The following is a 27,644-nucleotide window of genomic DNA, read 5'->3' on the forward strand; positions in this document are numbered from 1 at the left end:
TACTTAGGGGAGAGAGTTGGGGATGGTTTTTGTTGTATTTGACTAAGCTCAGGAGGCTTGGCTGCTAATGATGCTTTAGAAACCGAGTAACAGTAGAGTAACAGAGTTCGTTGTTAGCTTCGAAAAAATTTGCATACGATCGCTACCTCAAAAAGTTAGGCACTGAATTGAAGGTGTTTTTTCGTACAAAAAGCTGTCTCTTCAGTGGTGTTGGAATATATGACGAATTACCAATCAGGTGAAACTTTCATAGAGAAGACATTTGAAAAGAACACTGGCGTGACATACACAAACTTATCGTAACTTTGCAGACGACAATGAATTGCTTTGGCATGGAGACTTTAATGTGTGACTTCTGTTCAAACACATTTGTTTAAATGTATCTCACTCAGGTTCGAAACCAGATTCCTGACTACGATAAAAAGTGCATTGTTGACAAAATACTTTGGTAGATATGTTTCATTAAATTTCTACGTGAGGTTTCTTGTTCGAATTCGTCACGATATATCAACAAATAAGATTTAGTGGTGCTAGAAAGTTGTTTCTCAGTTGTGACGGATAAGACTTGGAGAAATGCAGAGCTCCGAAGCTGTGAAAAGTGTTTTTCAGGATACTCATTTGTTATCTACAACTCTAAATCGACCAGAACCTACGCGATATACCAAAACAACAACTAATCAGCGACCAAGACCTGTGTCAGGTGAGTTATTCATCGTAAGCTTCTAAGCTAACAACCTAGCGTGTTTATTTGTTTATAAACATTCAGTCAGAACAAGTGGAAAGGCTTACGTTAGACAGTTGAGAGGATTTTCCCAGATAATGAAAGACTGATTTCAACTGTTGCTTAGTTTTCATTGCGATACAACACGTATTTTAATAACTTTTCACTCGCCTCTTTCACACTGCTTAACATACAAATGTACGCGCTCTAATTAGACAAAAAAAGGAGGGTGGACTTTGAGTTCGGGAATTAATTGAGAGATGTTATTCGTTTTGTAAGGAAAGAAACTGTCACTCCCAGAACCCCACAAGGATTCAAACCTCAGACTTACGGATTTCGCACACTTGAGGCTTTAAGCTGAGTTAGCCATTCTAAATTAGTCTTTATATACTTGGCAACTGAGCTCATTATTTAACTCTTTCTTCGTAGTATAAAATTACATGACACTTTGGACATTGTTGATCCTAACAGTACTGTATAACGCAGGGTGCTTTTCACGTCGCCTATAATTTAGAAATCATCAAGCTCACTTCCTGGACAAGCCTGTTGACTGCAAGTGAAATAATATTGCCGAGAAATTTGGCATAAATTCCCAAAATGTTGCATTACAACACAGTAAGGCAGCCAATTTTTCCTACACCATTTGGGAAAAATACTGACAGTGTGTAACCTTTCTTGTTTATAGCACCCCCTGCCAGTCAGCAACCTCGTTGGAGACACCCAAACTCACCTGAACCGAAAAGGGCAAGAAAGTTCCATGTGAGCCTGTACCACACCCCATTTGAGAGCAAGACAAGTAAAAAGGCTCCGTTTGCTCCAAGAGCTACAATTGGCGGCAGTTCCACTCTGCGTGGAAAAGACTTTTCTCCAGCAACATATAATTCTCTGAGTGACCCTCATTTGAACCCATACTTTTCAAGAAAGTTTGGAAAAAGTGCATCTTTGAGGGAGTCAGGACCATCTAAAACAAGGGTGTGTGTAACTTTTTAGTGTTTGTTCCTGCTGAGAAGAATTTCACGTCAAAAGAAAATTCAATTGATTGCGAAGGGTCATGGCAAATGAATACTGTACATATTACATCAGAAATAATTAGAGACAGTGAAAATCAAAAGGAGAACTTAAACTCATTTTCAACTGCTAAAACTCCACTTGACATAAATTGTAAACTCAGATGATGTTTGAAAGAGACTGCTGTCAGCCAATTTTACACCCTATCATCAAAATGTCTATTCCTCATACTGTTCTCTACACATTTCCCAAAGTGCTTACAAGGAGAATTTGTTTAACAATCTGGAGCATCTTTAGTTGATAATCATTTCCTAAAATCTTGCAACTTAAATGTGTGATTCAGTGATGATGTTGTAAGGAGAAATTAGATAGGAACCCAATAGGGTTCAAGCTTTGAAAGAAAAAAAGTACAAATGACCCATGGGTTTGACATAAGATGAACAAGGCTTGTAGAGTATCTGAATTAGAAAGAGAAGGTAAAGTTCCTTCTCCAAACTAAATTTTGAGTACTTAATATGCACTTAAACTATAGTAAGACACAATTAGTTATTTAGGAATTTCATGTGCAGTTCATTTTTGGAGGTAATGACTTGATAATTGTGCATGCAGTAATATTAATAGTTTAACCTTAGAGCTTAATATGTTTGGCTTGTGATTTTTTATTAGGGAAGACGAAGTACCAGTGGAAAGACAAAGAAAAAAGGTTTTGAATCAGGATTTTTCTTCTTTTTGTTATGAACTTTAAACATATTATTTCACAAGTACAGCAGCTGTACAAGTCATGTACCATTTGCAGGTTGTTTAACTTGATAAGTGCAGTGGTACTGAACATGTGTTGGTACCATTCAATTGAAAAGGAATCTACCTAGTTCAACTTCACAATAGCAGTAATCATGTATTTATTTCATTAAATAATGACATCAATTTTAACAAATGTAATTGTAATACATTTTCTTGAAGGGTTAGTGTTCATCTTGGTAATATGTATCCACTGGTAAATATAACTGACCACTCTCCAACCTGGGCATTTTATGTCCAAAGTAAACAATCAGAGATGCAATTAGAAATCCTAGCAGGCAAGAGGCAAACATTTAGCTGTTAGTAGATTGCAGGGAAGGATTACAATATTGAGAAATCAAGAAAACCAGATTACATGTCTTGCATGTAGCCCCTCATCTTTCTACCATTTTCCCTCCTCAAGATCATTCCTATTAAATGCAATTTTCAATCACATATTTTGTGCAGGTGGAGTTACATTCAAAACTGTAGTGAAAACTGGAGCCAAGAGAAATGGTGGCACAGATGCAAAGGTACGAGAGAGAGGGATGAGACACTCTATAGTCTTGCAGTTTAAATGTGCCAGAATTACTAATTTTGAAATTATTAGACCAGTTTACCTGAGGTTTGACACCCTCACTTGTTTTATTAGGTGACTTATTTTATATCACTGTACCAGTACATGTAGTACAATTTCTGCCCAAATCACAATAAAAATGATGTCATAAGCTAAGCATATGATGCAATGTATATAATTATATAATTATATATAGCATGTAATTGCAGCTATCACTCCATGTGGTACTTTGCAGTTATAGCCTTTATTGATTTACAGCATTATCAATTAAATATCACAAAAAGATTTTGCTTTCTTAAGAATCAAGAATGACTTTTTTCATTTTGAGAGCTAAGAATGAGAGCCAACTGTGTTTGTAGCACAATAAACCCTGGAGAGTTGTTTATGTCTTCTTTCTTTTTCAGAACACAAGATTAATGTTCATATTGTCCATAGGTGCTTCCAGCAATTTAATGAATAACTGTATTTGATTTGTCTCACAGGTTTTTGCAGAATTTCGGGGAACAAAAGGCAAGTTTACTAGACAACTCACTCACCAAATGGATTCTGCTGTACCATCAGCCTTTATAGCAACATTGCCACCATTCCAATTCCACTCAGGAAGCACTGAGACTTTTACTGTGAAGGGACCTGATATTGGTGACCTTATACAGCTTATTATTCAGGTACAAGATTTTATTGACCAATCTTTCACTGCTAATATTTAAAAATTAATCCCTAAGTACATGTTGGATATGAGGTTGGCTATAACCAATCTCATATCCAACAAGGGTGAATGGAATAACTGTTTTACTAAATTTCATTAAATCCTGATTGTTTGGATATTTGGAGCCTTTTTTGGGCTTGGCAAAAGTTGGTGCAATGCTTTTCTGTATAACTTGAGTCAGAAGATGAGCTGCTCCTATGGAGAAGATGTTTTTTCCTTTTCACACAGAAAAACTTCTTATTTTTCAGTATCAAAGTACAAGACAATACATCTAGACATGGTACAATAATACAACTCACCAAACTACTGTTACCAAATTACTATAACAAAACATACAGTCATGTATTTTTATTATAACACACACCAAAGATTAGAATGTGAATGAATTTGTCACATATAGCTATTAATAATTTTAATAAAGTGTGCCCATTTTGTGATTTTGTTATGAAGACTCAACAGTGGAATTTTTTTTTTCTCAGCATGATGGCCGTGAGCGGAAACAAGGATGGTTCCTGGATGAAATCCAAGTGACAAACCCTCAGAAATCAAAATCTTGGACATTCCCATGCTATCAATGGTTGTCACTGTATGAGAGTGATTGTCAAGTAAAACGCTGTTTAAAACCACTGGTGCACAAGAAAGCTGAAAAAGTTGGTATGTTGGCAGTTACATTATATATATAATTCTAAATACCATATTTCCTTGAAAGAGTCAGTGCATGTGCTTATTTAAAATCTCAGCTAAAAGAGGGGCACTTTTTGGAAGGAGGGTGCCTAATTGAGGGGTCGATTATTAAGTAAGCGCAGCCGTAGAACAAAAATCGAAAGACAGATAATGCACCTACACATAAAGGAACTCTGCAAGCACATAAAGATAAAAATACATGTAACTGGAAAGGGAAAAAAAATTATTCTCCTGTAGTTGAAGCTTAAAAAGGTATAAATAAAGTGGCAATAGAATCAGGATTTCCTTTTATTCCTACTATTTAGGAAAGCGAGGGAGGCAGGGTTGGAGCACTTATTCAAGGCAGGCAATTGTTTGAAATTATGGCTTTGGGGGTGGGTGCTTATTTGGGGACGAGGGTTATATAAAAGTGTGGGCTTATTCAAGGAAATGGGGTAATCATTGTGCAAGAATTTGACGCAGTACAACATGTAAATTAGGGCATTGTTTTTTCCATTGTACTCTGAAGCTGCCTTCTTTAAATCATTTGTTTGATTGACAGTTTACGTAATAGAGGTATACACTGGGGACAAAGCTGGTGCAGGGACAGATGCTCATGTGTTTATTACGTTGTATGGCAAGAGAGGACAAGCCCCTAAAACACAACTTATCAGCAGGTACAGGTTTTAGATTTTGGTTTTTTTAATTATTATTGTTATTTTATGTACTTGTTGCATGCATTGTTCCATTAGATAATTTATCCCCTTGCATGTACTATTGGCCATTATTTGGTGTTATTCTTCCCTCATAGACTAAAACAGGATTCAGCAGTTATTTTTTTTCCAAGTTAATTGGTTAGTTTTGAATTCTCGCAAATAATTTCTGCCATTTTCCTTTTCTGTTCTTCTGCACCCAACAGGAATGATGATGCTTTTGAAAGGAAGAAAAAAGATGTTTTCAAAATCAAAACAACTGACCTTGGATCCTTGAAGAAGTTAATGTAAGCAGTGTGTACAAAAAAAATTATTTTACTATTGTTTGACATTAAAAATACAATTGAAAGCAGCTGCATGAAAAAACAAACAAACAAACAGAAAAACAAAAACAAACAAAAAAACAAAAAGTTACATGTAAGTGATACTGCCAATACTTATGTATTGCATTGTGGATCTTAGCAATTGTGGAGTGAAATTAATATTTGCAGATGTAGTGTTAAATGCTACTGATGATAATATTAAATTGATGAAATTCTTAAATCTCACATTCTTTTATAAACTAATCAGTTGCCTTTATCTCTCATAATTTTCATTGACCATAAGAAGATTAAATATTCTTTTCTTTTTCATCATTTTGTAGCGTGGAACACGATAGTTTTGGTTTTTCTCCAGGATGGTTTTTAGACAAGGTACAGTACCTATGTTTGAATATACACTAGTTGGAAGTCTATTTGTTATACGAGACAGCACTGAAAATTGCACTCTTTGAGAGTAAAAATGTTTGAACCAGCACTTACTACTGTTGTCATCTGAATTTTTTTTTTGAACTCTCTCAGGCTATTCATTTACCCTTTTTTTAATGATAATCACCTACATGTGTGCAAATTTCTTTCAGATAATAGTGTACTGTCGTGAGAGAGAAGATCAGAAATTCTATTTTCCCTGTAATCAGTGGCTGGCCAAGGATGAAGGTGACGGAATGACAAGGAGGCAGCTGACGGCTTCAACAGATTCTTCAGCTGTATTTCAAGGTTTGTTACATTGAATCCCAGAAGAATCAATTAAAGTTCATGTTGTTAGAAACAGAAAAAAATATAATCACCAAGTAAGAGCATTCTTATAATCAATAATTCTATGATATCTCTCGGATGTTGTTTTTTTACACAATTTTTATGTTCATATACAACAAAAATCAAGCTGATACGAGTGTGTGTTCTGTTCCTTTTTTTTCCCTTATTTTTGTTATCTAGGCCACCGATATCTTGTTCACACTTACACTGGTGACAAGAGAGGAGCTGGAACTGATGCTAATGTTGTAATTACCATATTTGGAGAAGATGGTGACTCAGGGGAGAAGAAGTTGGATAACGCAAGAAATAACTTTGAACGTGGAAAGTAAGCGGTGTATTTAAAGATTAACTGCAAATGTGTTTGTGACATGTATGAATGTAGTGCACTTCTCGTAATAGCTCTTGAGGGATTTCTTATAAGCCTCAGACTGTATTACCATAAAAAGAAATATGTAATGGCCGCTTTGTAGAGAATAACAGCTTGGTTGGCTCCGCACTGAAATATTTCACTGGACATAGAAATGATGTTAGCATACTCCTTGAAGGAAGGATTGCCATCAAATTCATGGGATGTTCCTACACATATTTTGGCATCAGAGTGATTCGATAATACATACATTTAGCCAAGCCTAAAAGCGGAGCACGCATTTTTTTTCCCGCACGTCTCAAGGGCACAACGCCTTGCCCCGGCCAGGACTAGAACCCGGGTCGTCCGACTCGGAGTCCAGTGCACTGACCACTGAACTACTGGACTAAGCCGTGGCGTTGGCGTGCCCGCGGTACAGTTGACCACGCATGTTAAAAGTAGCACCTTATACGGTCGTACGGTCGTACGGTCGTACGGTCGTACATCCAAATTTTTTCGGCTTGATGGGTTACTGCTATTTTGTATAATTATGGAGCTACGCTCTGCGAGCTCCGCTATTATTTCAGATCTGTTATAACCTTACCAAATTTATTTGTTTCATGGAAAGTCATCAGGAGAAGTTTCCGTTTGATTGTATCTGAGAGTCAAAGGGTTGCAGCTGTATGTCACTGTGCTCTATTTTCAGGAAAGATTCCTTTAAGGTCATTTGTGGAACAAGTCTTGGACGCCTGACCAAGATAAGAATTGGACATGATAACAGTGGATTAGGGCCTGGCTGGTTTTTGAACAAGGTTAGTTCATTTGATAACAGCCATCGTGTAGATGTATACAACACAAATAAATAGAACTTTTCGCATGCGCTGACTTAGCTGGCTCGGAAGTGATTAGCTAGCAATGTTCACCTACCTGCGGCTGAAGAGAGAAATCGCGCAACAAGAGTTTTACTTTTGACCATTTCTCGGTATGCAGACAGAAATAGGCAGAGTTGTTGGTTATGTACTTAAACAATTATTCACCTTAGCTTCTTTGAAAGTGGTGGACATTCACCTCCACTTCGGTAAATTATTCTTTTGAAAGTATATTATCAGTAGCGATAAGTCAATTACAGTGTACTGCTTGATGTCACCAACGAAGTTTTCACGCTGTAAATTAGTTTTATTTCCACTTGTTTCCTTTTACAGGCAACTGTCGAGGATCCCAGTACAGGAGAAGCTGTTGATTTTCCTTGCCGACGCTGGTTTGCTAAAAATGAAGATGATGGTCAAATCTCACGTGAACTGATCCGAGCAGACGCTAAAGATGGTGATTTAGTTGTTGACAAAGGTCAGAGCTACTTTCTTGTCGATCGTAACAAATGTAATCAGAGTAATTTGGTATTATCAACTGAGTTGATAACGTAAATTAGCAACCGTAAAGAGTTTAAAGCTGACCTTTCAAATGTAGATGATCATGGTAACAAATGTAACACAGACGTTGGTTATGAAACAGGTTCATGGCAGGCTTTTGTCATCATACGACCTTAAATAGAGAAAATACACTTTTTTCGCTAATTAATTCAATCCTATTTTGCGAGAATGCTATACGCTTTCAAATTTTAACCAAAAAAATATGAAAAGACTAAATGGTAGAAGGTTGAAAAAGTGTTTTGCGCAACCTTTGCTTGCGAAGATATTGAGTATCCTAGAAATGATCTCTAACAGAATTTCCACACAGTACTCTATCGAACGAAGGAATACCTTGACTTTCGAAGTTGAAGTTGCCAAAGTTCATAGAATGTGGTTTTGTTTTTGAACTCGTAGGAATTCCCTATCATATTCATGTCACAACTGGAGACGTCAGAAATGCGTCGACTAATGCACGTGTTTTTGTCATCCTTCACGGAGGGGAAGACGGCGAAAACAACAGTGGCAAACTGTGGCTTCAGAATGAAGAGAAAGACAACTTTCAAAGGGGAAGGACGGACATTTTTACTGTAGAAACAGCAGAAATGCTGAGTCCCTTGCATCATTTAACCATTGGTCATGACAATAGTGGTCTTGGTGCAGGATGGCACTGTGAGAAGGTAACTGAAATTTATGTATTAAAGTGTGTATCAAAACCAAAGAAATAACAATGCGGAAAGAAGGAAAAATCAAAATTGAAAGGATCAATAGTTAACGTGGAAACCCTCAAGTGAGCAAGAGATGCAACAGACCAAGTGCCAATTGGTTTTAATCAATATGCACCTGACTGGTTGAGAGGGTTCACAACATTCCTGGATCAATCACCGAGCGAAAAACAGAAATACTATTTTAATGAGTAACCCATGCAATTGAGTTCCCTGAAGTCCCGCTGCCTTCACATGACTCTCGCATAGCTAAAAGGATGTGTGAAACTGCTACGCAAGCCATGTAGAGTTTTCATCCTGCATTGATCGACAATGGTTAGAAATGCCCAATTTTTGAGTGTTTTGTTTTTCCCTCAGGTGGTTGTCGACTGCCCCAGCAGTGGAGATCAGCAAGTATTTTTGTGTCAGAAGTGGCTGGCCGATGATGAAGGAGACCAATTGATTGAGAGAGATCTCTTTGAGTCTGAAGATATGAGATTGAAAAGACGGCCAAGTATGATTCACAGTGGTTCCTAATTTTTGTTTCATGAAACTGATATCCACCTAGAAGTGAACAATTAATTCTCAAACGTCAGAGAAAAATACTACGCATTTGTAAATTCAAAAGCATTTGCTTCGCACCTGTCCATATACATGTAAGCAATGAACATGAGAACGTCAGGTCCTTTCGGTTTTGCATTCCTGTTGGTCAAGGCAGTGCAAGGACAAACGATAGACTACGCATAAAATTATGGTATTTTTTGGAGGAGAATTTTTGTGTACTAGGGGCTGGTTTTTCTAGTACAGGATTTAAAGGTCAATCTGGTTTTGGTTTCTCAAGTATCGAAGCGTTTATTCCAGCTAAAACTCGCTCTGTGAGGTTTCAACTTAGTGCAGGGTAAAGCAAGATAAATCGTGTTTTAAACAGCCAGGCACAATACTGTTGTAAAGAGGAGGACTTCACTGGGGAAAGGTGCTAAAATGAGAACCGTTGGTAAGAGTGTTTTTCTTTTTCGGACAGAAACTGTGTGGAATGTCTGGCTATGGACAAGTGACATGAGAGGAGCTGGTACAGATGCTAATGTGTTTATGACATTGTACGGAGACAAAGGCAAGACTGATGAGGTACCGCTTGGAAATGCCACTGACAACTTTGAGCAGGGGCAGCTTGATAAGTTTAAGGTAAGTTCTGATCACTCTTCTCTTCTGTTGTCCAAAGTGCTCTTTATATTCATGGAAGTTTTAAACTTTTTCCACGTTTTGCCTTCCTGTTGAGCAGCTTATATTCTTTGTTTAGTGGTTCTTAATCACATGCATAATTTGATCATTGCCATGTATTCAAACTTACACAAAACAATATTTCCCTTGTCATTCCTCAATGTTCTGTGGTTTTTTTTTTCTTTTTATATTAGGTTGAACTGACTAGAGTCGGAAAACCATACAAGCTGAGAATACGACATGATAACTCAAAAGCGTTTTCTGACTGGCATTTGGAAAAGGTAAGTCCGTCTGTCCGCCTGTGTTTTGGTACACTTATCTGTCCCTCCGCCTGCCTGCCCGCCCGCCCTCCCGTCCGTCCTCCCGTCCGTTTATCTTTACGACCTTCTATCCAACCGTCGATAAATTTATCGATCAGTTGATCAATCAGTTAATCAACGAATAGAATAATCGATAACAACTTTGAGTTTGCGTATAGTTTGCGCATAGTTTACGAATGTGCTGGTACATTGTAATAGTAAAGACTTGATTTCTACTTTGTTCTGTTTTTTTATTTTTTTGTTTTAAAACGTTTTGTGCGGTCAATGGATAAGAAAGAACTAGACCTAAGGGCGTAAAAGAGTCTTGGGGAGCTTCTCACGCGTAATACTCTTTACGCGCTCGCCGCGCTCGCCTCGCGTTGGATTCCGGCTGCATAAAAAACGCCAAAGATGGCGCCTGTTCAGCACACCACTAACTTCGTATTCTTTGCAATGAAAATAGAGAGAAGTTGTGATAGCACCGTTCATTTAATGATAGTCATAGCCAGCTGGGGCTGTGTTTATTTAACGATGAACACTCTTCCTTTTGTGGATCAAAATGCATTCACATTTTGATATGAAAAGGTAGACCATGAAACAAGCTTACCAAATGTCGGTTTGATTTATTTTGCTTAGATCCAAATGGAAAATGTCAAATCAAGTATTAAGTGTTCTTACAAGTGCAACCGCTGGCTGTCTAAGAGTGAGGACGACCATCAGATTATTCGTGAACTGCCAGCAATCATCCAAGGAAAAGAACCTTTACCTGGTAATGAATAAATTCAAAGTTTTTTTAACAACGACAAAAACAGCAATTCTTGCTTTCTTTAGGTGTTGAAGCTGATGAAAATAATGAAAAATGATAGTAATAATAATAATAATAAATGTATGTTTGAACTTAGATTTAATAGAGCACAGCTACTACCAGCTAATTCTTTAAAAATTAAACCAGCCAATTCATTTGAAGCTTCTTATGAAGATAATCTTGATTTAATGTGCGTTTTTTGTTTTACTCTTTTTAATCTTTTCAGTGTACGTTTACCATGTTTATGTCCACACCGGTGACAAACGAGGCGCTGGTACAAATGCCAATATATTTTTTAACATTTTTGGTGAGTTGGGGGACACCGGTGACAGACCTCTGGAAGAATCAAAAACTAACAGGAACAAATTTGAGAGAAATCAGGTAATTTGTAAAATATTTTGTTTTCGTACTGTTGATATTTCTTTGAAGCTGGGTCATGCGTTAAGATCAGTCCAAAAGCATCAAGACATCGATAGTGAGTGTTTATTCGTAGCTGGTTTTTTCTCTACTCGCCCGAACGGCTATAAATCTTGCGTAAAGTTCTGCGTGAATCTTGAATCCGTAATCTTTCAAACATATTCTGCATTGTGTGGACAAAAACAAATCACGCAGCGGTGTTTTATCTCAATGTAAGACAAACCAGAAGAGTACAAAGTATTAATAAGAAACCTCTCTAAAACAATCAAAGACTTGCATTAATCGTGGGTAAGCTTAACCATGTTTTCCAGAACCATACATGTGCACGTAATTGCCCCGTTGAGAGTGTTTTCCGTGATATCCAGTTTTGCGCGCAGTTATCAACTGTGATGTATGTTGACCTCTTTACTTGTGTCTGAAGGTGGATGAGTTCCTTATCGAAGCAGTGTCACTAAAAACCCTCGAAAAAGTCCGTGTGGGCCATGATTCCACTGGGCCCGGATCAGGATGGTTCCTAGATAAAGTTGTGATAAAGGATCCTGAAGACAACACCAAGGAATATGTGTTCCCTTGCAACAGGTTTGTTATGAATATCTATCACGGAAACCTTTCCTTCGACTGACGTTATGACTACGTATGACTACGTTACGATTACGTATTGGGCGTTCATTTGTTTCGTGGGCTCACTTGCAGGCCTTATTGGCCCACTCTGGGACAGGGTAATGATTGGGAGGCGGAGATTGGGCTTACGGTAAGACTCTTTTCAAAGACAAATCGCATATTCGGGACGGGTTGCATGCATGCACTGTATCTCGTCGCATTTCCTTTCTCCTTTGAGTCTTTCGGTGGCATACCATGGGTGTAGCTAGGGAAGGGGGTCGCTGAGGTACCCGTGTCCCCCCCTTTGTAAGCCCCTTTTCGGTAACATGGCATATAGGTTGACAGGGCAATCTAGTGAGTACCCTCTGTTTGACAGGGTGGCCCCCCGCCCCCGTTTGAAAAATCCTGGCTATGCCCCTGCAAACCTCTCCTCCACCCAAAAGAGTTTGAGTACACACAACTACTCTCATCAATTTCCTGGTTTTCAGATCCTTAGGAAGTAAGTAAAAAGTTTAGAATATGATATTTATGTCAGTACTAAGGTTTACTGGTAATGTTATTTTATGTGCTTAATTGGCGAAGCGAATAGTTAAGCTAACTTAGGTGGTTTTGAATTTCAAGAGTAAGGTTAGGTCGTTCTTTGATTCTATCGGTGGCTCTTAAGTTTGTTTTGAAATTTTTTTATATGTTTTGCTCTTAAATTGTAGGAATTTTCAAGATCCATTCAGGCTTCCCTTTCCCTCTCTTTTTAGCACTTTGTATTGTTTCATATTTATTGTGTGAAGTAAAACCGAAAGCAATTTTTAAAAATGTAATGATCAAAACAGAGTGTTGAACTCAGACAAACTCTCCCAAGGGAGCTTACTATATTCGCACTCGGTATGAAGCTCAACAATTGTGCTACTGACTGGCTTGGTGCTTCGTTCTGTTGCAGATGGTTGGCAAAAGATGAAGATGATGGTTTGATAGTCAGAGAGCTCCCCCTTGGTGGTACAAGTCTGCTCAATAGTACGTCAGTTGTATTTATTTACTCCGGTATTTCAACATGTCCTCCTTCCAGATCCTACGTACGGTTACTTTCGTCGCAGTTGTGCGCAGCCTTTGGCAGAGATGCTTGAAATCCAAACGGTGACGGGAAATTTTTTTTTTTTTTTCTTGCAGCCACTTCGTATCTAGTATCTGTAAGGACTGGTGATGTTCGTGGCGCGGGTACGGATGCCAATGTTTTTGTTCAAATTTTTGGCGCTAAAGGTGACACTGGAAAGTTACAACTGAGAAGCGCTGAAAACACGAAAAACAAGTTTGAGCGAAGCAGGACTGACCAGTTTGTGCTGGAGGCCGTGGACATTGGAAAGGTGGGTAATGACAAGGGAAGAAACAAACACGCACAACCTCTCTGTTAGTGTTAAAAGACCTAAGTTTAAGCAGTATGCAGAAACCTCATAACGTTGATATGGAAAGGAGGCAGAATGGCCTCCATCTAAATGGGGGTCCAGAGTTCTTGATTTCAACCCGCTGGCCACAGTTTTAAATGCCGCCATGATTGTCAGGGTTATTCTTCTTGGCAGAGTCGCGCTCTCGGCACATCAGTCATGATTGAAAACAGTCAATTGGTTTGCCTGCGGCCAGTTTGTGTCTTGATGCTTTTCTTTTAACTTGTAGGGTTATTAGTGACTTTGCTTTTTTTTTCTTTTTTTTTTTTCTTGTTTAATTTGTTTGTGTTTTCAATATCACGTTCCTAGCCTGTTGTGTTTTTTCCGAATGAGGTCATAGCTCAGAGCATCCGTCCTTTTTCGGGAATATCTCTGTCCTCGGTTCTTAATGTGTTTTTTTCTTGGATTCATACACCAAACTTGGTACAATCACTTCATAACGGCAGTGGATTCCTTGAGGGAGCCAAATATGCTAGCTCCGGTTGTTCCAGGCTTGGTTAACGCTATCCACTGGATAACCTCTTTCCGGTGGATAGTGCAGTACGTTTTACTATCACTTATTCACAGTTTATCTATTCACTTATAGCAGTTTATCTATTCACTTATAGCGGTTTATCCGTTAGATATCGTTATCTGCGTTTTATGCAACTAAGCCCTAGTCAAGTTTGCTGCGGGTTTCTTGACTGACTATTTTCGATGTATTCTTCCCATCAGGTTGAAATGTTGCGTATCTCGCATGACAACAAAGGTGGTGCTGCTGGTTGGTTTCTTGATAACGTCACAGTAGATATCCCTTCACTTGGAGAACACGTGGTCTTCCCATGTCACCGCTGGTTGGCAGATGATGAAGACGACGGCAAGATTGAGAGGGAGTTGTACCCAGGACAACAGACTCAGAGCAACCCAAGTAATTTACGTTTTTGTTCCTTCATTTTCCCGAGTAATGCCTTAAAAGTAGTTTGTGGAACGTTCATATAAAAAAAGATAGACACTAGAATATTGTTGTTTTTGTTTGGGTAGAAATCCCTCACGAGGTGACGGTGTACACAGGTGACGTCAGAGGAGCTGGTACCAACGCAAATGTGTTTCTTGTCATGTATGGCGAGAAGGGCAAGTCTGACCAGTTTGACCTGAGAAACAAGTCTGACAACTTCGAGAGAGGCCAGGTTGACAAGTTCAAAGTAAGTTCTGAGGATAAGGTTAAAGGCTCGCTCCCAAGCTCTCCCTTCCAGGGGACGGAGAGTAGACAGAGCGTGGAAACCATCCGGTAGAGGGCAGAAGACATAAGTAGGAATTATTTTTTTTAAAGCGGCGAATTTACCACGATATTGACGAGCAAAATTGCTTGTACAGTGTGTATAGAAGGCAACTGCTATACGCTTTCTTGTTCCCAGTATATAGAATTTTGCGTCATATTATGATAATGCTTTGACACCTGACAAGTGTATTCTTCTGTTTACCACTTTTCTGGATATTGTATTATTATAAGGAGAAGTTATGTGTTAATTGCCTCTGGGAGTACTAGGATTCTCCATTCAACCTTTTTTTTTTTTATCCACCAGGTGGAGTGCGAGGATATCGGACAGCTGGTAAAAATTCGTGTTGGTCATGATAACAATGGAATGCGCTCAGCCTGGTTCTTAGAGAAGGTAAAATGATTCAGTCGAGTATTAAATTTACTGTAAACGACGCGTTGGCCATTTGACTCGAAAAAAACCTCCTTTGATTATTCGCGTTCAGCTATGGCTGCATGAAGTTTTGCTCTCTTGTTTAAAAGGTTGAAATTCGCCGCGTGAAGCCCGAAGACAAAGAACCAAGCAAGAAACGAAGGAATTCTGGGGAGGTTGAAGAGATGGGTGATGGAGATGAACATAATTATCTTTTTGTGTGTAACCGCTGGCTGGCTCGGGACGAAGACGACGGTCAGATCGTGAGGGAACTGGTGCCCGTGGACTCCAGTGGCAGACCAAGACGCGGCTCGCTTGCAGGTAACTTGAACAGATGAGCCCATAGTACCAAGGTGTATGACAGCGGCCGGAGTACGTGTGCTGAGAGTGCACAAGGTCGAATGCTCATCCAAATATTCTGTTATATCTTTGGTAGAAAACACGTACCGTGTCCACGTACACACTGGTGATGTTTCTAATGCTGGAACGAATTCCAATGTGTTCATCTGCTTGTATGGTGAATTTGGCGATTCTGGAGAACGAAAGTTGGATAAATCTGAAACTCATATGGACAAGTTTGAAAGAAATAATGTAAGATCTGTATTTAGGGCGTGTTTGTAGGTTAAAGTAAGGACTCTTATGTCCTTATGTATAGTTTAAATGCGTGTATTTCACTTCATTGTAACTGCAAAGATAGATTAGATCAGTTGGGCAATGGAAAGGAACCCAATACTCTGGTATATATCGTTTTTGTTATGCAGTGTGATGATTGACCAATTGGTAACTTTAGCCTATTCTCGTGCAAACACACGTTTCTCGTGAGTTCTCCTATATTTTGCGTAACTGGCGATTTTGTATTCACCTTGAAGCGGTAAGTAGCGTAGCCGTATGCACCCAAAACCGCCGGTTACGCTAGCTCTGTTCCCTTCGCTCACCTCGCTGCTGTGGTCATAGAAATGTTACTTGGTTTATTGGTCAGAAGTCAAAAGTTTGGAAAAGTGTTGAAGTCGTAAGACAGTTTTTTACTACTTTATTGTCGTTGCTTTGATTGAATATATAGCAATCCTGCTTCCTTTTTTAATCCAACACTTCTCGCGTAGGATCATTATTACCTCAAGCTCTTATTGCTGCTGATATCTGGTAGATGTATTTCTTGGTTTTTAGGAAGACATATTTTCGTTCAATTGCGTCAACCTCGGCCCGCTCAGTAAAGTCAAAGTGTGGCATGATAACAGTGGATTAAAGAGCGCTTGGCATTTAGACAGGATCGAGATCGAGGACAAACTAGCAGAGGAGAAACATGTATTTCCTTGTAATCGGTGGCTTGCAACCAGCGAAGACGACGGCCAGATTTGTCGCGAACTTGTTAAAGTTGACGAGCGAGCTTTGAAGCTGGAGAGAAAGAGGACTTTGTCCAGAAAAACAAGTGTTATCTCCAACGTTGATGGTGTGGACCTTGAGGCTAAAGGTATGTTGCCCTGTTACTTCTGCTTTATAACGGAAACAGAAGAAATCTTGGTATTATTTATTGCTAATTCGCAAATTGATTGAAACTGTTCACATAAAGTCAGCTAAACCAGCCCGCGTGTGTTCTGGAATCATGCATACCCGCCATAACATTTAGTACTTGTAAGTTGCAAAAAGAGAAAAATCTAATTTATTGTTCTAGTGTAAGATATAAATTTAGAATGTGGATAAGCATTTCGTACAATCATGATTATTTTTTCTCTCAATTTTATTTCGCTGGTGTGTGACCTCTTGCAGCTCGTATCACGACCTACGAAGTCTCTGTTATTACTGGTGACGTCAGAGGAGCCGGCACCAATGCGAATGTATATGTTATTATGTACGGAGCAGAAGGGGATACAGGTCAGTCAAATGAAGAGATACATCATGTGCTCAACATAAAAATGACGACCATGTAATGTAGCCACTCGGGGGAGAGCGTTTCCAAGTTCTAGTGACTGATTTCCTGACAATCCGAGGGCATGTTGAGGCGTCGTAGATTTACCCATCCTACAGGATTCTGTTTTATTTTTTTATTCTATTATTTTATTCTGGTTTGTTTTTACATTTGTGCTTGGAAGTCTTCTTGTCATAACATTTCTGTTGCCACTTACTCGTCAGGCAAAGTTCCTCTCAAAACCTCGAAAACGTTCAGAAATAAATTTGAGCGTGGCCAAACAGATGTCTTTACCGTTGATGCCAAAGTTGGAGAAATTGAAAAGATCAGGTAAAATGATAATGCGAGATTATGAGTAGATAAAAAGAAGAATTTCTGAGTTGTTTTTAGGTCTAAAGTGGATACGCTTGCTCTATGACAGCCTGCTTACTCCCCTGAAAAGGAAGTGACGCTTGAAAGAGCGTAATTCGAACATCATGATGGACTTTTTGCTTTCAAGTATTTGGGGTTTGCATTTTCTGGCAACCATTATTAGATTCTGTCAATGCATATTATCTGATATGTTCAACATTGTGTCATTTTATGGCCACGTGGAGTAACTTAACCATATCAACTTGTAATATCGTCATTTAACCACTGCTCTTGCTGCAGGATCGGCCATGACAATAAAGGTGGATTTGCTGGTTGGTTCCTGGACAAGGTGATTATCGATGTTCCTTCCTTTGGTCAGAAAGCTGTGTTCCCGTGCGGGCGCTGGCTGGATAAAGGCAAAGATGATGGACAGTTGGAGAGAGAGCTGTTTCCTGGAGTGGACACCGAGGAAGCTTATTCTCCGTGTAAGGAAGTCACTTCGTGTCGCCCCGTATATCACCCCACATGTGTCACATCACCTATCGTTAAACCGTATTACGTTACTTCACTTCACAGTTCATCACATTCCAGACTGTTACGTCACGCTAATCAACATGACATGACAAAACGTCACGCCGGATCACTTGTCACCAAATCACACTGTGTTGAATAATGTGACAACAATTTAGGGTGCCACGCTTCATTACGTCACAGTAACGCAACATCTTGTCAGGGCACGCTGCATTGCATCAAATAATATTTTCCAACACGGATATCGTGTCACATACTTCGTCGCGCGAATTGAAACCTTAAGTTGTGTTTTTACGGACCCTGAGTATTGCGAATTTCGACTGGATTTGATTGATTTGAGGCCTTTTCGTTTGGATCAGTTTGTGCTTAGATATACATTTACCTAGTGATGTTGCTAATGTATCTACGAACCTTTCAGATGTGCCGTATGAGATGACTGTGTTCACAAGTGATGTGATGGGAGCTGGCACCTCAGCTCATGTTTATATTGTGCTATACGGCTCTGACGGTTGCACTGAAGAGGTTATGTTAGCAGACACGTCAAAGAAACAAAAGGACTCCTTCAAGAGAGGATCAACTGATCAGTTTGTTAAGGAGGTACGTGTATTAGGTTTGGAAGAAATGTATAATTATTCACCTAAGTGGAGGTGAATAGAAGGGGGTATTTACTTAGCCGCGAGGTAAATATCGACCACTAGCTGCTGAGGTGAAAAGTTGTTTTAGTATATACCAAAAAAAATTCCTGCAGTGATTTCAATTTTTTGGAGTACAAATCCCGCCTGCATTGCTCAGAGGTGAATAGCCAAGGATATCCGGAGTTCGAGTGGCCAATCAGCGTGTGCCTTCAACACTATCTACTGTTGCTGTATATGCGAATTGTTATTAGTATATACCACAATGTGTCAATTCAAGATTCAGGAACAAAGTTATTGCGCAAGTAAAAGAGAATTGAGAACACATCATATATTGGGTTCCGTGGGTTTTTATTCCGTGCACCGTATGATATAACAGATGTGTTGATATACAGAACAGTCATTATAATGGTTGTACGCTCACATCTGCTTATCGTAATGATGACTTAAATTTTTTGCACATTTTGCAGAAACATGGGCACGATCGGGACTATCTATTAAACTGACTTACAGATTGTATTACTCGCTTAAAACACGGTGGCATTCAGAAAGCCCTCCTCTTATGTTTTTACGCCCCTACCATATTAGCACTTTTCTTTTCTGTGATTGTTATAGAAATCCTGAAATCGTGCGTTTCCAAATCGATTAGCGGACGAACACCATCTTGAATGTGCGGGTGACATTAACCCTTTACACCCTAACATCAATATGCATATTCTCCATACTGTTCTCTATACATTTCCTGATGTGCTGGCAAGGAGGATTTGTTTAACAATCAAGAAGTTCTTCAGTTGATTATCATTTCCTGTATTCTCATAACCTTAATGATTGATTAAGGGGTGATATTGAAAGGAGAAATTAGATGCTGGTCACTCTCAGAGATTAAAGGGTTAATGACGAAATACTCAACGAGTTAGCCTAAGAACTCCGAAAGTAAAAGGTTTTTGAACAGTCTCATAGCCGATAAGAAACGTCGTGTTAAACAAGCCACGGTTTGCTTTTTCATATGTCTATTTCTGTATGAGAGTTTATCACTTTTTTGCAGCTCGACAATGTTGGTGATGTGATTGAAAAGATTCGAATCGGACACGACAACAAAGGCATGACCCCTGGTTGGCATCTTGACAAGGTGGAGGTACGACGCTTGAAAGATGACGGCGAATCTTCCACAACTTACACCTTCCCCTGCAAGAGGTGGCTGGCTAAGGATGAAGACGATGGATCTGTTGTGCGGGAGCTGATTCCTAATAAGGTTATCGAAGAATCTGTAACGGAAGATGGAGAAGTGGAAACTAAGGAGGTCGATCAAGAGACGTTGGAACGTAAGTAGGCTCTACAAGATGGGACCATAACTGAATTTCTTTGTATAGACAGTAAAAAGTAGTTGTAGTTGGGAGAAGTTGCCAAGATGGAAAGATGCTATTGTTGGTTTTTATTCGTTCTCTATGGTCAAGAGAGGTAATTTGAACGGATCCGGTCTCGACCTTAACATTTCTCTCAAATCGTAGCCTCTCTTGTTGTAAACGTTCCACAGTAATGGTTTTTAAGATTTGTTAATGGTTCTTTTTTCGTGTGGCTCGAACTGAAAAGATTGTAGTACCGGTAATTTTTCCAAATTTGCTGCTTATTTGAGCAGTATATAGGTGCTATATCTCATTCTGTTTTCTGCAGAAGTATATTCGGTTTTTTTGGGGGGATTTTACAGCCAGGTGCAAAGATATATTATAGTTCAGTTCATAATACGTGTTTTAAACCTTTTTACTCGTTCTCTTTGATTTATTGTTTTTCTTTGTTGTTTTACCTTCGTCTTGAACTATTGTTTTCAGATGAGTTCTACTAAAACTTACAATTTACATATCATTTTTCAGTCCGCAAGTACAAAGTTCATGTCTTTACTGGTGACGTCAAAGGCGCAGGAACAGATGCTAATGTTTTTATCACCTTATATGGTGAATATGGTGACACAGGGGAGAGGCAACTTGCTAAGTCAGAGACATACTCTAATAAGTTTGAAAGGGGAAATGTGAGTGTCGAAATAGTCTTACCTGTGTGTTTGCATTGGAATTGAACTGACATTAGCATAAACTCAGAAACCGAAACAGAAGATGAGGAGTAATATTTGAAGTGGAATGTATCCGAGCTTTGACTGATAAGTGACGACTTGGCCCTAACATGTAAAACTCAATTTTATTTTAGTCCCTTTTAAGATACAATTACCAAGTGTTTTCCATGCCCAAACCGTTGCTACATAATGCCTCGTTACAGTCAGCTTTTCGGATTTGAAATTTTTTTTTAGATAATATCTCTCAGCTTAGCGAGGCTTTCTTTGTTCATAAAATTATTCTTAATAGTATTCTTCCTCGCTTAACAGGAAGATATCTTCACCTTGGAAGCCGCCGAACTCGGGAATGTTTTCAAGGTGAAGCTTCGACACGACAATGCCAATTTTAGTCCCTCCTGGTTTGTGGATCGTGTCGATGTTCGAGATTTGGAAACAGACAAACTTTATCCGTTCGTGTGCGAGAGATGGCTTTCTAAAAAGAAAGAGGAAGGGAGAATCCAACGAACGCTTTATGTAAAAGGCTATCAGGTACACTTTACACAGCACGATTATTTTTAATTTTTTTTTTAAATGATGAAGATATGAACTATTGCCTCGTACTCAGGACATCTCCTTTCTGAGATGGGCGCACTTATTCCCGTGGTCCCCCGCGTTTCGCTCTCATCGCCAGTCGCTCGCGTTTTCGTGCTCTTTCCAATAAGTATCTTCGAAAATTAGTGAAGGAGGATGTGTCTTACCTTAAATTTGAAATGAGTGCTGGCGGCTTATTGCAGAATATAAGGTGTTACCTCAGAGCGTTTCCTTTTTTTCTTTTCCAGGGCGAACGCTCTACTCTTGGCACAATGAGTCTCAGATCTTTGAGCCAAAGCAGCCTCAGTCCCCGACGAAGTAGTCGCGGAAGCCTCGCCAGCAGCCGAGGGTCTCTAGGACGAAGCAACGAAAGTTTACCAACAGCGAACCGAAGTGCGACAGCTGATGCCATTTTCATGGAAGAATTTGGCCAAGGTGATAAAGATGCAGCAGCTGTTCGTGAAGGTAAAGTCAAACTCTGGCTCAAAAAAATCTATGCTCTTCTTTGATTGCCACGCCTTCTATTTTAATTGCAATGAAGAGATTTTGCCGTTACATACGTGGAATGAGGTGATTGTGCTTAATCTAACCGCAGTTCCAATATGATCCGAAGCTTTTGAACAGTAGCATTTTTTTTGACAAATTTCATCTTTGTATCTGTTCTATATAATTATTTGTTTGTGTTTACGTTTTTGTTTTTGTTTTCATAGCCTGCTCTGTAGAGGGAATTATCGTTCTTTTTTTAGTTTCCTAGAAACAAATTATTCTGGCAAATTTCCGATCTGTGTATCATTTCTCTATAATTTTTGTTTACTTTTTTGTTTGTTTGTTTGTTTTTTTTATGGCCTTCTCTGTAGAGGGTGGAAACTTATCTTTGTTTATTTTGTCTCAGCTATTGCCTACACCATCCGCGTGACCACAGGCGACCAATCAGACGCTGGCACCAAAGCGCAGGCACACATAGTTTTGATAGGAAGTGAAGCGGCCACGGAAAAGATCCCATTAGCACTGATTCAGAGAGATGGGTTCACCCCTGGCCTCACTGAGATGTTTTCAGTGGAAGCTGTAGATGTTGGAGAAGTGAAGAAAGTTGAGATATCCAACAACGGTTACGGAGCGGACAGCGGCTGGTTTGTGAAGGAAGTAGAGGTGGATGTACCCACTAGTGGTAAGAAATACTTCTTCCCGTGCAACAGGTGGCTGTCACAGAACAAGGAGGATGGAAAGGTGGTACGCGTGCTGTCTGCGTCAGATGATCATCTGGTTACTTACAAACCACGTGAGTTACTCGCAGTGAAATTTTGAAGTTTTTGTACGCAAACTGTTTTGAAGCTAAGTTCGTGAATGTAACGTCGGTGAAGGAATAAACTTGGATTCTCTTCGCTCGTCAATGCCAAGTCGACCCCATCATCCCTTTTCTCAGTTAGAGAAGAAAAAGGCAAAATTAAAACGAAAACCTGATAGCAAAGCCGCACCCAATGTTTAACTGCACTCACTGGGACTCACACAATCGACTTCCGCTTTGACATGGTCTTTTTGGTTGAAACTTTGCTATTCCAGTTCCAATACTTGGAATACTTCTTGCCACGAATTCTAACAAGAAAAAGTTTCAATATCTTGGAGACTAATTATTTTCTTGGGGCGAGGGGAATCATTTCCCTTTTCCACGTTTGTAGCACTCTCGTTAGTACTGTTGGATTTGGTAGCGGCCTTGTAGTTAGTCTGATAGGCCCTCGTTTTTGATTAGATACATCCAGGAAAACGCTGGTGTTAATCGTGAGAAAAATAATGTGCTATTGACATAAGTTGCATTGGTTTTTTGTATAAACGATTGTTTTTGGTGATAATGAAGTCAATTATTTCCTTGCAGATGTGCAATATGAGATAGAGGTGTACACAGGGGATGTAAAATCAGCTGGAACAGACTCTACCATATCCATGACAATGTTTGGCACTGATGGCACCACTCCAGAGTTTGTACTCGATAAAGACGAGTCGCGGTTTGAACGAGGAGGAGTGGATCTGATTAAAATGGACTCGTATGATGTGGGAAAACTGCTTAAAGTCAGGATCGCAGTCGATGGTAAAGGCACTCGTCATGATTGGTTTTTGGAAAAGGTATGAATTTTGAACCAACAGTTGACGTTTTCAGTCAGGTACAAGCATTCGTACTGAGAAGAGGTACAAGAGATCATGCGAGTTTTTTCTCCTCAATAGATAATCATACGGAACATGGAGACACATTGTGTGAGCGTTTTCAAGTCTAACCAGTGGTTTTCCAAAACAGAAGGCGATGGCAAACTTGTTAAAGAGATTCCCGCTGAGGTTGACGGAGAGGAATTACTCAAAAGTAAGTGTCCTTTACGGTGCCTACAGAAGCTGGTGGATCAAATAACTGAGGACTGAATATCCAACCTTTATTTCAAGATTTACTCCCTTTGTTCATCGTTCTATAGAGTCAACCATCTTTAAGACATGTAATGTAAAGCGCATTAGATCATATACTTATAATGAATTTTGCGCTATATAAGTATTAAATTTATTATTATTTTATTATTAAAAGCTGAGAATTTAACCGATGCTTACTTACAAATTTATTTATACAAATAAAAAATTTATCGATCTAACAGTTACAACGTTTAAACAGGCTTAACTTTCTAACAATTCAAAGATTTTTTACGCGCTTCAAGAGTTTTATCTCTTTTGCTTTTATTTAACCAGTTATTCTTGTGCAATCACCAGAATCGCCATCACTATTAATATATCAAAATTAGCCTGTATTTCACAAGACCATGTTTCCTTTTTATCTATTTAGCGAGTTGTAAGAGTGCAGTTACACGAATTTTATTCACGTTGCCGTGAAATTGGTGACGTTATCTTGTGTGATCGATAACATCTTTTCGCTACAAGTTAAGGAGTTGATCACTTTTCTAAATTAGGAACTTATTCCACAACTTTTTCTAAACAGGAACTTCATATAAAGTTAACGTGAAGACAGGCGATGTGCTGGGAGCCGGAACTGATGCGAACGTCTTCTTAGTGATATTTGGAGAACATGGAGATAGCGGAGAATTGGCTTTGAAGAATTCTGAAACATACAAAGACAAGTTTGAAAGGAATCATACCGACGTGTTTAGCTTCAAAAATTTCCTAAGTTTGGGTGAGTGTAAAGTGAAGTGACTGGCGGAAAGAAGCTCTGTTCTTCATGGACCAAAGCAAATAGCATTAAAGCAACTCTTTTACGAAGAATTTCCATGCCTGACTTTTGTGACATCTAGACCAGAAGATTTTAAAACAGTCTTAAGTTTGACCCTCCTAGAATTTTTTTTTTTTGTATTGTTTCATATGTTATCTACTGGTTTAAGTTGCCCGAAATAGTTTAACTCTGAAACGCTACGGTGACCAGGTTGTCTTGGAAGGTACTAGAATTTCTGTTCTGGACTAAATTTTAGCAAATCAATTGAGCTGAGTTACTTAGCTTAGTTTATCGCGGAAGCTTTGTGTTTCAGTTCTTACGCGATTGTAACAGAAATTATGAAAACCTGTTTGGACTGTATTTCACTGTTTGGAGCCGGTGGTTGAGTCTATAAGTATGTATTCTTACAGCTGTGTGCTTTAAGTTGATTTAGAACCTTCCTGAAATGATAAATCTGTTACATTCTTTTCCTCATCGATGTAGATTTTAGTTTCGTGCGAAACTCTCTCTTTGTAGGTGAACTTACTAAAGTCCGTATCTGGCACGACAATAAATTTCTCAAAGCAAACTGGTTTCTTGAAAGTGTGGAAATCATCAACGAATCCAATGATGAAAAATACTTATTTCCTTGTAATCGGTGGCTGGCTAAGGATAAAGACGACGGAAGCCTGGTACGAGAGCTAACATGCGCAAATGCTAAGAAGAGTATCGACTCGCGAGCGCCCACAAGTGAGTATTAGCTGCTCTCCCACCCCTTGGGGGTATTGTATTCCATAAAACGAAATACCCTATTGTGTAATCATACAGATCATGTTCGTGACTTAGCAGAAATCCTGCTTAGGACTTGTTTCGACCAATCCCTATGAACGTTATGTAGTTTTCCCTATAAGACGACGAAAGCGCAGACCAACTAACTGATTGAAGGACCTTGGCGTATATCTCTTACTATGAATAAGTAAATAACATTTCTTCAGATATAACATACAACTGATCATGAAACCCAAATTGGTTTCCAATGATGTTTGCAGCTCTAACAGTTATAGACGTGGTGTGATTCGGTTCAAAAATGTACTTGCCCTACGACTATAAACATTCCTCTCATAATTCCTTTTTTGATTCCCTTTTTGTAGCCTTTGAACTTACTTTCCTTACAAGTGACAAGCAAAATGCCGGGACAACCCAGAATGCTTGGATCGTACTTGAAGGAGAAGAGAGGAAATCTCAGGAATACCCGATAGAAAACAGCGCAAAGAACAAAGTTCTACGTAGAGGACAAACAGACACATTTAAATTTGCGACCAGAAGTCTTGGGAATCTTACTCACGTGATACTGGGACATCGAAGACGGCAGGGATCTGTTGTCAAGGGAACCGGGAAAGAGACTGGTTGGTTCTTACATGAAGTGATTGTGACCAACCCTGAGACAGGGGAAAAGTAAGCCTTCTGTTGACTCTGTTTAACCTAACTTGAATTGTTTCTTAGGTAAAACGGAAATTTAATTATTTTGAAGGACTCTTGGAGTTAGCGACAAACCATTTAACTTGGACGGTCTATGTTTAAAAAGAATATATCTCTGTTTTAAATGCAATAAATATCATCAAAAGTATTTGCAGAGCAACAACTGGTAACGAGATGCAGCCAACATCACGCAGCATACGTGACTAAGCACTTGAAGTGACATAGTGTTATTGTTATTATTGTTAATGTTGTTTCCTGTAATTTTACGTTTGTTTCCATGAAAGCGTCGTGTAGTGTCTTCCTATCGTTAATTCTGCTATTTCACTGATACAAGTATTTTTATCTAGCATAGCTGAAAAGTGAGATTGTGAGTGGCCTTCATGTCGTATTATTGATAAGATTGTAATCACTTAATTTTATTTGATTACAGATACGTGTTTCCCTGCCGTCAGTGGATTCCTCTCAGCGATGACAAGAATGATGCAGTTCGTTTAGAGTGCAAGTCATCAGAGAAACCAAAGTCAGCGACTATTAGAGGTAAAAGATGCTTGAATCAAAGGGATCCTCTATAGTTACAGATTATTGTCCCTCAGAGGTGTTGCCGCTACGTATTTCTTTTCGTTCTGCGAATATATTTGTAAACTGATTTCATATTCTCAAGCGGGTAACGGACATTGATGTAACATCTTTTTACCTCATTTTTATCTTTTCTTTTCTCGTTTTAGACCTTCAACCCGTCCAGTATCTAATAGAAGTCTTTACCGCTGACGTAGCACACGCAGGTACGGATGCCAACGTCTCCATCCTCTTATATGGCGCGAATGGTGACACTGGGCAGAGACAGCTGACTAAAAAGTTCGTCAACTTGTTCGAGAGAGGAAAAGTGGACGACTTTAAAATTGAAGCACTGGATCTTGGTCAGCTTACACGTTTGCGTATAGAACATGACAACAAAGGTTTTGGAGCCGGCTGGATGTTAGAGAAAGTGGACATCACAAATCTCACGAGTCAAGAAAAAGTGACTTTTCCTTGCAGTCAGTGGCTTGATAAGAAGAAAGGAGATGGAAAGATCTGTCGAGATCTGCTCCCATTAACGAAATGACCTCTGTGATCCCTTTGCAGCTCTGTCATTTTTAAAAGTAGTAGTATTCGTCGTCTCCTGTAAAAATGACTTCACCTTTCTTCAAGGAATACCCACAGAAGCAGCATTGGCGTGAGCTCTCTGTTGGGATTCTTTGAGATTTATGTAATTATGTGCTCCTTTTTTGTAAAAACACTTAAAACAGTTATTTATGGACACAGGAATACAAATTATTTTGAACTGTAGAATTTGATATTTATGCGCTAACCTTGGCAATATAAACTGTATAAGAGTGGGATAATTGAGGCAAAGATTATTCTCCACATGCTAAGGCAGTCTTTTCTCAGCGTCACAATGAGAAAGGTCTGCGTAATACGCACTAACAAGCAAGAGCGTGGACATCATGGCGACATCAGCTATGAACTTAGCAAACATGAGAGAAAAAGATTAGAAAAATAGTGGAAATGATAAGAAAAGTAAAATAGTAATGTTGCAATTGAATACATGATGTTGTATCGATGTGTAATTGATGTTTTTGATGTCGTTATTTATGATATCTAGGACTCTAAGGTTTTTTTTTTGTCATATTCCAATCGAGAACAAAATTGCTTATTTTCGTTGCGTCAGTCAAATGTGTCAAGTTTGTCTAGGTATGAGGCCCGGTATTTAGTCGTATGCGCCACCATTCTTTGCATTTTAATAAGCGCCACATTCGTTAATTTGTACTGTA

The 27,644-nt window shown here is 39.0% G+C and overlaps 1 protein-coding gene across 1 annotated transcript; it reads left to right on the plus strand.

Annotated features, from left to right (window-relative positions):
• The first annotated feature begins 59 nt into the window (after nucleotides 1-59).
• Nucleotides 60-27,440, plus strand: LOC113677280 (lipoxygenase homology domain-containing protein 1). The gene is made up of 44 exons (XM_089199269.1): nucleotides 60-700; nucleotides 1,407-1,693; nucleotides 2,396-2,432; nucleotides 2,975-3,039; nucleotides 3,566-3,748; nucleotides 4,269-4,443; nucleotides 5,015-5,129; nucleotides 5,372-5,452; nucleotides 5,809-5,857; nucleotides 6,064-6,199; nucleotides 6,419-6,563; nucleotides 7,291-7,396; nucleotides 7,787-7,928; nucleotides 8,405-8,667; nucleotides 9,070-9,205; nucleotides 9,713-9,873; nucleotides 10,104-10,190; nucleotides 10,845-10,977; nucleotides 11,240-11,394; nucleotides 11,852-12,009; nucleotides 12,965-13,038; nucleotides 13,192-13,385; nucleotides 14,178-14,370; nucleotides 14,484-14,644; nucleotides 15,026-15,112; nucleotides 15,241-15,451; nucleotides 15,567-15,721; nucleotides 16,295-16,598; nucleotides 16,895-16,999; nucleotides 17,258-17,363; nucleotides 17,685-17,869; nucleotides 18,334-18,512; nucleotides 19,593-19,869; nucleotides 20,416-20,570; nucleotides 20,919-21,137; nucleotides 21,428-21,644; nucleotides 22,072-22,458; nucleotides 23,050-23,297; nucleotides 23,397-23,529; nucleotides 24,148-24,339; nucleotides 24,892-25,104; nucleotides 25,506-25,809; nucleotides 26,264-26,370; nucleotides 26,559-27,440. The coding sequence occupies exons 1-44, from the start codon at nucleotides 574-576 to the stop codon at nucleotides 26,933-26,935; spliced, it is 7,524 nt and encodes a 2,507-aa protein (XP_089055395.1). The 5' UTR covers nucleotides 60-573; the 3' UTR covers nucleotides 26,936-27,440.
• The last annotated feature ends 204 nt before the right edge of the window (nucleotides 27,441-27,644 follow it).

This window comes from Pocillopora damicornis, chromosome 3, assembly GCF_964200805.1.
Source record: "Pocillopora damicornis chromosome 3, jaPocDami1.2, whole genome shotgun sequence".
NCBI classification, from domain to species: Eukaryota; Metazoa; Cnidaria; class Anthozoa; order Scleractinia; family Pocilloporidae; genus Pocillopora; species Pocillopora damicornis.